The 12890-nt window shown below is 42.5% G+C and overlaps 1 protein-coding gene across 6 annotated transcripts in view; it reads right to left on the bottom strand.

The window, feature by feature from the left end:
- LOC121270886 (protein FAM149B1-like) overlaps window positions 1–12890 on the bottom strand; it is a 232641-nt gene that overhangs the window by 137650 nt on the left and 82101 nt on the right. For all 6 annotated transcript variants that reach the window (XR_005941629.1, XM_041176452.1, XM_041176454.1 and 3 more), the window contains 2 exons: window positions 5708–5811; window positions 161–211 (listed from right to left, as the gene is read on the bottom strand). Coding sequence is in view for 5 of the 6 variants with exons in the window: in XM_041176452.1 (XP_041032386.1) it covers window positions 161–211; window positions 5708–5811 (155 nt within the window). In the remaining variant the exon portion in view is untranslated. The remainder of the gene's footprint in view (window positions 1–160; window positions 212–5707; window positions 5812–12890) is intronic.

The following is a 12890-nucleotide window of genomic DNA, read 5'->3' as shown; positions in this document are numbered from 1 at the left end:
GGTCTATGTGCTGCATTACTGTCCATGAACCGGTCAGTTGTGCCGACACTGCAGCTCAACATGAAACTTTTCCCACTCTGAAACAACAATTAATTGCATTGACAAAACATTTTGCTCAAGTTGAGGATTTTTTTTATCAAGAATCTCCCTCCAAACTTACATGGTACAGTCCATCCAGAAGTTGCCACTGCTTATAGCTGTTTTTTGAGTTCTAGGTAGTAAAACAAATAAATAAATGCTTCAAATATTTATAATACATTACAAAATATAAAGACCTATTTTGAGACACTGCCATATAAGTCATCAGTAGTGAAGTTTCTTCTCAATCTTATCTGTGTCTGGCTTTCTTACTGTACTTATTGACTGTACATGTGGCAGATTGGCTATGACATAGTAAATGCAGCTTGTGCTTTGAAAATCAGATGGTCCATACTTTATCTTGCTTCTGGCGTTTTACATATAAAAGAAAAATTATCAGGTTGCACAAACAGAGCTTGTATTCTCTCAACTATAGAAGGTTAAGGTGTGCTCTGATTAAAGTATTTTAAATGATCACAGATTTGACAGGGTAGGTACAGAGAGACTGTCTCCTCTGCTCAGGGAATTCAGAACAAAGAGGCATAATCTTGAAATTCGAACGAAATCGTACAAGTGTGAAACAAGGAAACATTTTTCACCTTCCAAAATGCATTACCTCGCATTTGTCTGGATTAAACTCCATCTGCCATTTCTCCGCCCAAGTCTCCAACCAATCTATATCCCGTTGTATCCTTTGACAATCCTCTTCACGATCTGCAACTCCTCCAACCTTAGTGTCATCTGCAAACTTACTAATTAGCCCAGTTACATTTTCCTCCAAATCATTTATGTATACTACAAACAGCAAAGGTCCCAGCACTGATCCCTGCGGAACGCCACTAGTCACAGCTCTCCATTCAGAAAAGCACCCTTCCACTGCTACCCTCTGTCTTCTATGACCAAGCCAATTCTGTATCCATCTTGCCAGCTCACCTCTGATCCCGTGCGACTTTACCTTCTGTACCAGTCTACCATGAGGGACCTTGTCAAAGGCCTTTCTGAAATCCATGTAGATAACATCCACTGCCCTTCCATTGTCGAACATCTTTGTCACTTCCTCAAAAAACTCGAATCAAGCTAGTGAGATACGACCTCCCCTTCACAAAACCATGCTACCTCTCACTAATATGCCCACTTGCTTCCAAATGGTAGTAAATCCTGTCACGAAGAATCTTCTCCAATAATTTCCCTACCACTGACGTAAGGCTCACCGGCCTGTAATTTCCTGGATTATCCCTGCTACCCTTCTTAAACAATGGAACAACATCGGCCATTCTCCAGTCCTCTGGGACCTCACTTGTAGCCAGTGAGGATACAAAGATTTCTGTCAAGGCCCCAGCAATCTCCTCCCTTGCCTTCCTCAGTACTCTGGGGTAGATCCCATCGGGCCCTGGGGACTTATCCACCTTAATATTCTTCAAGACGCCTAACACCTCCTCTTTTTTGATCTCAACATGATCCAGGCTATCTACACACTCTTCCCTAGACAAATCGACCGCTAAGTCCTTCTCTTTGGTGAATACTGATGAAAAGTACTCATTTAGTATCTCTCCCATTTCTTCTGGCTCCACACACTGATTCCCACCTCTGTCCTTGAGTGGGCCTACCCTTTCCCTGGCTACCCTCTTGCTTTTTACATATGTATAAAAGGCCTTGGGATTTTCCTTAATCCTGTTTGCTAGTGACTTTTCATGACCCCTTTTAGCCCTTCTGACTCCTTGCTTAATTTTCTTCCAACTTTCTTTATATTCTCCACAGACTTCATCTGTTCCCAGCCTTCTAGCCCTTACAAATGCTTCCCTTTTCTTTTTGACTAATCTCACAATATCTTTCATTATCCAAGGTTCCTGAAACTTGCCATACTTATCCGTCATCCTAGCAGGAACATAATGGTCCTGAATTCTTATCAACTGATGTTTGAAAGCCCCTCCACATGAGTTATTGATTTATCCTCAAACATCTGCCTGCAGTCTAGATTCCTCAGTTCCTGCCTAATATTGTTATAATTAGCCTTCCCCAAGTTAAGCTTTAACCCGAGGACTCCTGTTATCCTTATTCACCAGTGCCATGACACTTACTGAATTATGGTCACTCTTCCCGAAATGCTCCCCTACTGAAACTTTGACCACCTGGCCGGGTTCATTCCCTAATACCCCTTCCCTAGTTGGACTATCTACATATTGTCTCAGGAAGCCCTCCTGCAGCAGGTGGGTAGGAAGAAAGGGGAGGTTCCACCCCCAATTTGCAGCCCCCAAAGATAGAGAACTTCCTTCCTTCCCACCCTTTGAAGAATTTCTTTTCATAAATTGGGCTGCTCACTCCCGCCCGTATGTCCATGCCAACTGTTTTTTGCAGTGTATTATCAGGCTCAATTGGTTTCATTGACCCTTTATTATCTATTTAAATATGATGGGTGGGTTGCCAATTCTGGCACATGCCCATTCCCCCCACCATATGGAGATGAACTCCAAGGTGGGTGGGAATATGCGAACAAGGAGGTGTAGGCCATTCAGCCCCTCAAGCCCACTCCGCCATTTAATAAGATCATGGCTGATCTGATAGTAACCTCAAATCTGCATCCCACTTACCTCTGATAACCTTTCACCCCCTTGCTTAGAATCTATCCACCTCTGCCTTAAAAACATTCAAAGACTCTGCTTCCACCACCTTTTCAGGAAGAGAGTTCCAAAAACTCACAACCCTCTGAGTGAAAAAAATTCTCCTCATCTCTGCATTAAATGGGTGACCCCTTATTTTTAAACTGTGACCCCTAGTTCTAGATTCTTCCACAACAGGAAACATCCTCTCCACATCCACCCTGTCAAGACCCCTCAGGTTCTTATAGTTTCAATCAAGTCGCCTCTTACTCTTCTAAACTCCAGTGGATACAAGCCGAGTCTGTCCAAACTTTTCTCACAAGACAACCCGCCCATTGCAGGTATTAGTCTGGTAAACCTTCTCTGAACTGCTTCCAACACATTTACATTCTTCCTTAAATAAGGTGACCAATACAGCACACTGTACTCCAAATGTGGTCTCACCAATGCCCTGTATAACTGAAGCATAACCTCCCTATTCTTGTATCCAATTCCCCTCGCAATAAGTGATAACATTCTGTTAGCTTTCCTAATTACTTGCTGTATCTGCATACTAACCTTTTGTGATTCATGGGACACCAGATCTCTCTGCATCTCAGAGCTCTGCAATCTCTCACCATTTAGATTAGAAGCTTCTCTTTTATTCTTCCTGCCAAAGTGGACAATTTCACATTTTCCCACATTATACTCCATTTGCCATCTCTTTGCTCACTCACTTATCTAGAACTTTTTGTAGGCTCCTTATGTCCTCTTCACAACTTACTTTCCTACCTATCTTTGTGTCATCACCAAATTTGGCAACCATCCCTTCAATCCCTTCATCCAAATCAGTTATATAAATTGTAAACAGTTGAGGTCCCAGCGCTGATCCCTGTGGCACACCAACTTGCCAACCTGTAAAATACACATTTATGCTTACTCTCTGCTTCCTGTTAGCCAGCCACTCTTCTATCCATGCCAATATGTTACCCCATATACCATGAGCTTTTATTTTCTGCAATAACCTTTGATGTGACACTTTATCAAACGCCTTCTGGAAATCTAAGTACAGCACACCCATCAGTTCCCCTTTATCCACAGCACATGTTCCTTCCTCAAAAGAACTCCAATAAGTTGGTTAAACATGATTTCCCTTTCACAAGACCATGTTGACTCTTCCTGATGATCTTGAGCTTATCCAAGTGCCCTACTATAACTTCTTTAATAATAGCTTCTAACATTTTCCCTATGACAGATGTTACACTAACTGGCTTACAGTTTCCTGCTTTCTATCCCATTTCCTTTTTGAATAATGGAGTTACATTTACTATCTTTCAGTCAAATAGGACCTTCCCCAAATCTAGGGAGTTTTGGAAAATTAAAACTAATGCACCAATTATCTCTCTAGACACTTCTTTTAAGATCCAAGGATGAAGTCCATCAGCCTGCAGCTCCAACAATTTACTCAGTACCGCTTCTCTGGTGATTGTAATTTTCCTGACTTCCTTCCCTATTTCCATTTTCTGGATGGATGGTAGGGTGGGCACCTGTCCTATTTTACATGCCCCCTGTTGCCAAAAACACACCTAGCTTGGGCATGTAAAACACACCTAGCTTGGGTATGTAAAATTATCTAGTCATTGGTACAGCCTGTAGTGAGTTATGATTTGGAGTGCATTATCTTAAAGGGTATTGAAAGTAGCAGCTTTCAAACAGGAACTGGATAAATACTTGAAAAGTAGAAATGTGCAGGGTCATGGGGAAAATGCAGTGGAGTGGGATGAATTGGGTGATTCTTTCAAGGAGTTGGCACAGACAGATATCCACGTGGCCTCCTTCTGTACTGCAGAATAATGCCTTGATATTAACCTCCAACACCCTCTGTCCCCCCACATGACAACAGGCGGCAGAGGGTCAGGGTGGGGGAAGCAAATGCTAACAATTAAAAATCAGGGGCCATTGACCCTAATCTGCTACAAACACACCTGCTACCATGTCGACAGTGACAGGTTGTATGCTGTAAATGTGTCACATGTTAGAGGGGCAGGACACTTTCTTATCGTATTTAATTAAGTCACCCACAGTGTGATTGGGAGCCTGATTTAAATTTAACTGCTGCAGACCAGGTTTCCTATAGCTCAGGAAGCCTGACAGTGAGATGAAGGTGGAAGTTGCCAGCTCCAGCAGGTCAGCACTTTTAATAGCACTTTTAGTTAGCCAGAAAGAGCACAAAATCTTCCCCTGGCCTTTCCAGGGTGCAGTTCCCTCTCTTCTGCAATTGCGGTCTTGATTGGTGATTTTCCCCATTGCCTGATCTCTCCCTCGCAATGCCAAGCTCTCTCCCGACCCCTTCACTCTTTCTCTCCCTCGCAATGCCAAGCTCTCTCCCGACCCCTTCACTCTTTCTCTCCCTTGCAATGCCAAGCTCTCTCCCGACCCCTTCACTCTTTCTCTCCCTCGCAATGCCAAGCTCTCTCCTGACCCCTTCACTCTTTCTTGATTGTCATTGGGGTTTTCCTACCAGGTAAACCAAAATATGGCTGGCAGCATGACGGCAAAAAAGTGTGAGGCCCTGCTGTCAAATTCAACAGAACCTCCACCCCCAACAAAGTACCTCATACCTTGCACTCTGCTTGTCTCCCATGAATAGGGGGGGGTTCTAATGTGTAAATATCACAATCAAGGTCATTCAGGAGGTGCAAACACCAGAATATGACCATAAAAGATCTCTGAAAATACTTTATATATTATATAACTGTTATAACACATTGTGATATAACACTGATACTAAACAATTGGAAGAGAATCTACAGAAGCTGCAGCATTATTCTGTTTCTGTCATAACCCAAAACACATTTATTATTAAAAGCCATTTCTGCCAACCTGAGTACAGATGTGGTCTTTCTCTTCCAGTGTGCCCATCGTCTCAGCGTGATGGACAGAGAGATAGAGACAACTTAATAAAAAAGAGTGATGTCGACAAGGTGTGCAACACCACAGGCCATCAAGATAATGAACCGATGACAATGCCCAACCTGAGGGGAAGTACTTACTGAATCTTTCCAGCTAGTGGAGGGTTTCTCTGATGAAAGGGAATTCCTTGGATCTGCAAACTATTTGGTCTGCTCTGTACTGCCCCAATGTGTGCTTGCTGAACCTGCATGCAAAAGAAATAAGACAGAATCTAACAACAACTTACACTTAGATAATACCTTTAATGTTGCTCCAGAGGTACAATGGATAAAAATGGCCACCAAACCAAAGGTGTTATTAGGAGGGGGACCAAAGGTTCGGCTCATGAGATGAATGATAAGAACAGTGTCAGAAGGATGAATGAATAGTGGAATTAGGTGTGGAGTTCCACAAAGAGGGGTCTAGACAGTAAAGCATGACCACTAATGGTGTGGTGAAACGAGGGGAGAAGGCACAAGAGTCCAAATTTAAAAGAAAGGAGAGTTCAGACACGTTTGTAGAAGGTTACTGGGCTGAATGAGGTATCAGGGATAGAGTGGAATGAAGCCATGAAGACTTAAATGTTTTACATTTGAGACATAGGATTGGGGGTTATGTATGAACTTGAACGATGTCTGAGTAGGACTTGTGTGACAGGATTTGGGCAGAATTTTGAATCAAGTTGCAGAATGTCATGGGTGATGGTTTCAACAGAAGATGGGCTAAGGTAAGGACTGAGGCAGTCAATGTTACGAAGGTGGAAAGAGGTAGTCTTTATGATGGAGCAGGTCTGAACAATCTCATTCAACCTGAGACAGTGGCTGAGGAGGAGAACAGATTTGGTGTCAAAGATACATTGGTATAGCAAAGACCGAAGACAATGGCTTCACAATGCTTAGCTGCAAGACATTGTAGCTCATCCAAGAAGTTGGACAAAATGTTTGACAATCCACTAGCAATGAAAAGGTTAAGAGAAATTGTGATGAGGTCAAAACAAAAACAAAAAATGCTGGGAATATCCAATAGGTCAGGCAAGATCTGTGGAGAGAGAAACAGTTAATATTTCAGGTTGACAACCTTTCATCAGAACAGATTCCAGCACCAGCAGTGTTTTGTTTTCGAATAAAAGGTTTGGGATAGAATGGAAGGCTGAATAGATTAAATGACAAAAGGGATGATGGTAAAAGGCAAAAAAAAGGTGGCAATGGAACAAGAAGCAAAAGGTGGGTCTAGAGGAGGTGTTACTAAGAATAGTAGAATGAATACCGACAATGAAATAAATATCAGAAATGGGGGCAATGGTTATGATCTGAAAGGAGGAGTACTTCACCCAGTCCCACAAAGTTAACCTGCTTGCCTCCTCCTCTGAAGCCTCCTGCACAATTAAGTCCCCGTAAATCGATCTGCTCCCCAACCATCCTGAGTCTTCATGTTCCACCAACCTAGTCCTTCTAATCTCTCCCCTTCCTTTTTGATTCTTCCCACCCTCCTCTGCACTCTCTCTTACTACAGTGTCTAATATTCTCCCTGACTTCCTAACCCTTCTGATCTTCCCCAATACCTGATCTGAATTCCCCCGACACCAGCCTCCAATCTCCCCTGCACTGTTCTGTGATCTTCCATCCCCAATGGCCTTTCCAATCACTCCCAGGCCTGGTGATGGAGGCCTATGTGCCCCAAGCAGCCAGCCTGTCAATCTGTTGATTGCAGCTAGGAAACAGAGACAAAAATTGTTGATCAGGTCCTGCCAATAAATTCAACAGAAGCTGAGGAAATCTGCTCTTAGGGCCTTCCCGAATACTCCATCCCTGAAGTCTTCATTCAGTATTTGCTGCTCTATAAGATGTTCTGTTTCACTTCTAATTGACCCAACCCTCAACTATTCCTTCAAGGTTTTACAAAATCCCTCACTATTCCCTTTACCCACCTCATAACCCCCTCACCCTCTTCTTTTTCTTGCTTGCCCTCCACATTTGCCTTGACTTTATGTATTATTGGCTCTAGGTTTATGATTTGCCTCTCTTTTTGTTTACACTTTAATTTCTTTACTAATCCAAGGAACTCCAGATTCCTGTGGGAATGTGTCTACTCCATACCTGAATCATCCCCCAGATGAACATTTCCTATTGTTTGTGATACAGTCATATTTATAAATGTTTCTGTTTTTTTTAAATCTAGGCTGGTGTCGTTTTCTCTCATTTAAATTGGTCCTTCCTCCCAGTCAGGTACCTTTACTTTTAATTGTTCCTTATCCTGCTTTTGTAATTCTATATTAAGCCTATCTTATGGTTGCTTTTCCTACACATTCCCCATTATATCATATATTTTGTGCACATCCTTTCCTAGGAATAGATCCAGAAATGCCTCGTTACATGTTGGACTGAAATCATTCAGATTCACACCCTAGAAATGGTATCAAAAAGAGTTTGAAGCTGATCCCTAGTGGAACAAGTGATGAAGAAGGGTTAGAAACTATTGTTTTGTTCAACCATGAAGAGACTTAAATGAGACAGAGCCTTACAGAGCTATATGGTATTATGTGGAATTGCAAGCGCTATTTCAAGCTAGCCTGTGAACATGGAGGCATATTACAAACTGAAAACAAATTCAAGACTGAGGTCAGTACTTCTCACAGTCATTAATGCCTGGGCAGTGGAAGCAAGAACTCTGCAACCATTTAAGGATCAGCTAGACACAAGATGGACTGACTGGCCTCTTTGATCTACCATTATCTTTGTGATCATTGCATTCCAGGCCCAGCAGTGATGGGCTGCAGTCTGAAGCACTAATGCCACATAGTTTGTAACATCAACTGCATCAACGTGAGGAGCTTCAAAGGACAGTGTGCCAGAGCAAGGAATGAGTAAACAAAGAGAAGGCCAAGATTCCCACTGTAGAGAGAAAGGGAGCAAGACCATGGTTCATAATGCAGAGGAGCCAAGATGCACCCAGCAGAATAAAGAGTCAAAAAAACCTTTTCTTTATATAGTACCTTTCTCATCCTCAGGATGTCGCAAAGTGGTCCACAGCCAATCAAATACTTTTGATGTGTAGTCACTATTGTGATGTAGGAAAAGCTGAAGCCATTTTGTGCAGAGCAAGCTCCCACAAATAAAATGTGATAAAGACAAGCTAGTCTGTTTTAGTATAAAAGCAAAATACTGCAGATGCTGGAAATCTGAAACAAAAACAAAAATAGCTGGAAAAACTCAGCAGGTCTGGCAGCATCTGCGGAGAGGAACACAGTTAACCTTTCGAGTTCAAAGGCTCTTCATCAGAACTAAGGAAAAATAGAAATGAGGTGAAATATAAGCTGGCTGAGGGTGGTGGGACAGGTAGAGCTGGATAGAGGGCTAGTGATAGATGGAGGCAAAGGAAAGATTGCCAAAGATGTCATAGTCAAAAGGACAAAGGGGTGTTGACGGTGGTGATATTGAGTGTAGAAAGCAGGACAAGTGACAGATAGCCCTAGTGGGGGGTGGGGGGAAGGGATCGAAATGGGCTAAAAGGTGCAGATAAAACGATAGATCGAAATAAATTTAAAAATAGGTGGGAAAAGAAAAATATATGTTAAAAATATGTTAACACCTGCCCCTTTACTTCCCCCCTCCTCACCGATCAAGGGCCCAAACACTCCTTTCAAGTGAAGCAGCATTTCACTTGCATTTCCCTCAACTTAGTCTACTGCATTCGCTGCTCCCAATGTGGTTTCCTCTACATTGCAGAGACCAAAAGCAGACTGGGTGACCGCTTTGCAGAACACCTTTGGTCTGTCCGCAAGCATGACCCAGACCTCCCTGTCGCTTGCCATTTTAACACTCCACCCTGTTCTCATGCCCACATGTCTGTCCTTGGCTTGCTGCATTGTTCCAGTGAAGCTCAACGCAAACTGGAGGAACAGCACCTCATCTTCCGACTAGGCACTTTACAGCCTTCCGGACTTAACATTGAGTTCAACAACTTCAGATCATGAACTCTATCCTCCCTCCCCACCCCCTTTCCAATCCCCCTTTTTCCAATCATTTATAATTTTTTATATGTATTTTTCTTTTCCCACCTATTTTTAAATTTATTTTGATCTATCGTTTTACCTCCACCTTTTAGCCCATTTCGATCCCTTCCCCCTACTCCACCCCCACTAGGGCTATCTGTCACTTGCTTGTCCTGCTTTCTACCCTTAATATCACCATTAACACATTCCTTAGATAATATCACCACCGTCAACACCCCTTTGTCCTTTTGTCTATGACATTTTTGGCAATCTCTTCTTTGCCTCCACCTATCACTGGTCCCCCATCCAGCTCTACCTGTCCCACCCCCCCATCTACCAGCTTATATTTCACCTCATTTCTATATTTCCTTAGTTCTGATGAAGAGTCGTTGGACTCGAAACGTTAACTGTATTCCTCTCCACAGACGCTGTCGGACCTGCTGAATTTTTCCAGCTATTTTTTGTTTTTGTAGCCTGTTTTAATATTGATTAAGAGATAAATAATGTCCATTATACCATCGATAAACCCCCTGCCTTCTTTGAAATAGTGCTTTGGGATTTTTTATGTCTACAGATGGGACCCCAGTTTAAAACCTTATTCAAAAGATGTCAACCCTGAGGATGCTCCCTCAGTACTGTACTGAGAAAACAAGGAAATGGTGGAGGCACTGGACAGGTATTTTGGGTCTATCCTCACTGTAGAAAACTTAGCAAATTTTCCAAAGATACTTGAAAATCAAGGGGTGAAAAGGAGGAAGCAACTTAAAACAACAACCATCACCAGGAAAAACGGTGCTGGGAAAACTATTACACCTAGAGGCTGACAAGTCCCCAGGACCAGATGGCTTGCATACTAGGGCCTTAAAAGAAGTGGCTGCGGAGAGGCATTGGTTATAATCTTTCAAAATTCTTTAGATTCTGGAAGCGTCCCAGCGAATTGGAAAATAGCAAACGTAACAACTTTATTCAGGAAAGGAGGGAGACAGAAAGCAGGAAACTATAGGCCAGTTAGTCTAACATCTGTTAACAGGAAATTGTTAGGATCCTTTATTAAGTAAGTTATAGCAGGATACTTAGAAAATTATAAAGGGACCAGGCAGACTCAACATGGTTTTGTGAAAGGGAAATCTTGTGTAACTAATTTATTATAGAGTTCTTTGAGGAAGTAACAAGCAAGGTGGATAAAGAGGAACATGTAGATATGGTATGCTTGGATTTCCAAAAGGCATTTGATAAACTGCCCCATCAAAGGTTATTACAGACTTAAGAGCATTTGATGTAAGATAAACTATACCATGTATAAAGGAATCGGTGTAGCTAACAGGAAGCAGAATAAGAATAAATAGGTAATTTTTGAGTTGGCAAGCTGTAACCAGTGGAGTGCCACAGGAATCAGTGCTGGGAGCTCAACTGTTTATAATTTGTATCAATGACTTGGATAAAGGGATTGAATGTACGGTCGCTAACTTTGCTGATAACAAAGAACAAAGAAAAGTAACGCACAGGAACAGGCCCTTCGGCCCCCCAAGACTGCGCTGATCATATTGCCCGTCAACTAAAACATTTTGCACTTCTGGGGTCCGTATCCCTCTATTCCCATCCTATTCATGTATTTGTCAAGCTGCCTCTTAAACACCACTATCGTACCTGCTTCCACCACCTCCTCTGGCAGTGAATTCCAGACACCCACTACCCTCTGTGTAAAAAACTTGCCCTGCACATCACCTTCATAGTTTTCTCCTCTCACCTTAAATCTATGTCCTCTAGTAATTGACTCTTCCACCCTGGGAAAAAGCTTCTGACTATCTACTCTGTCCATGCCACTCATAATTTTGTAAACTTTTATCAAGTCGCCCCTCAATCTCCGTTGCTCTAGTGAGAACAATCCGAGTTTCTCCAACCTCTCCTCATAACTAATAACCTCCAGACCAGGCATCATCCTGGTAAACCTCCTCTGCACCCTCTCCAATGCCTCCATATCCTTCTGGTAATGTGGTGACCAGAATTGCATGCAATATTCCAAATGTGACCTAACCAAAGTTTTATACAGCTGCAGCATGACTTCCCAGCTTTTATACTCAACACCCCTGCCCATGAAGGCAAGCATGTCATATGCCTTCCTGACTACCTTATCCACCTGCATCAAGATAGCCAGGAAAGTGAGTAGTGAAGATGACATAAGGAGTCTGCAAAGGGCCATAGACAGGTTAAATGAGTGGGCAGAAATTTGACAGATGGAGTATAATGTGGGAAAATGTGAACTTGTCCACTTTGGCAGGAAGAATAGAAAAGCAACAAATTATCCAAATGGAGAGAGATTGCAGAACTCTGTGGTACAGAGTGATCTGGGTGTCCTGGTACATGAATCACAAAAAGTTAGTATGCAGGTACAGCAAGTGGTTAGGAAGGCAAATGGAAAGATGGTGTTTATTGCAAGGGAATAGAATATAAAAGTAGGAAAGTTCTACTGCACTTGTTCAAGGCCTTGCTGAGACCACATCTGGAATACTATGTACAGTTTTGGTCTCCTTTTTTGGAAAATATATAATTGCATTTGAAGCAGTTCAGAGAAGGTTTACCCAACTCATTCCTGGGATAAAGGGCATAGCTAATGATGAAAGGTTGGATAGGTTGCGCCTAAACCCATTGGAGTTTAGAAGAATGAGAGGTGATCTTGTTGAAACATATAAGGGGACTTGACAGGGTGGATGCTGAGAGGATGTTTTCCCTTATGGGAGAGACTAGAACTAGGGGACACAGTTTAAGAATAAGAGGTCTCCCTTTTAAGACGAAGATAAGGGGAAATTTTTTCTCTCCGAGGGCACTTAGTCTGTGAAATTCCCTTCCTGAGGAAGCAGTGGAGACCAGTCACTGAATTTATTCAAGGCTGAATTAAACAGATTTTTGATAGACAAAGGAATCAACATTTATGGGGGGGGTAGGGGGCAGACAGGAAAGTGGAGATGAGACCATAACCAGATCAGTCATAATCTTATTGAACAGCACAGCAGGCTTGAATGGCCTACTCCTATATTCCTATGTTCCCACTGCACTGGAGTATCATTCTAAGGTTTTTTGCTCAAGTCTCTGGAATGAGATTTCAACCCATAATCTTCTGACTCAAGGGACAAGACAAACCAGTTGAGCTACAGCTGAAATGGCTAAGCTTCACACTGCAGAAGGAAGGGCCAAGGTTCACACTGTGGAAGGAAGTGTCAAGGTTCATTCTACAAAAGAATTTGCATTTCTCTAGTGCCTTTCACAGCCTCGGGATGGATCAAAGGGCTTTACAG

Source organism: Carcharodon carcharias, chromosome 28 (genome assembly GCF_017639515.1).
Source record: "Carcharodon carcharias isolate sCarCar2 chromosome 28, sCarCar2.pri, whole genome shotgun sequence".
Lineage (NCBI taxonomy): Eukaryota > Metazoa > Chordata > Chondrichthyes > Lamniformes > Lamnidae > Carcharodon > Carcharodon carcharias.
This window is presented reverse-complemented; position numbering and strand designations above follow the sequence as displayed.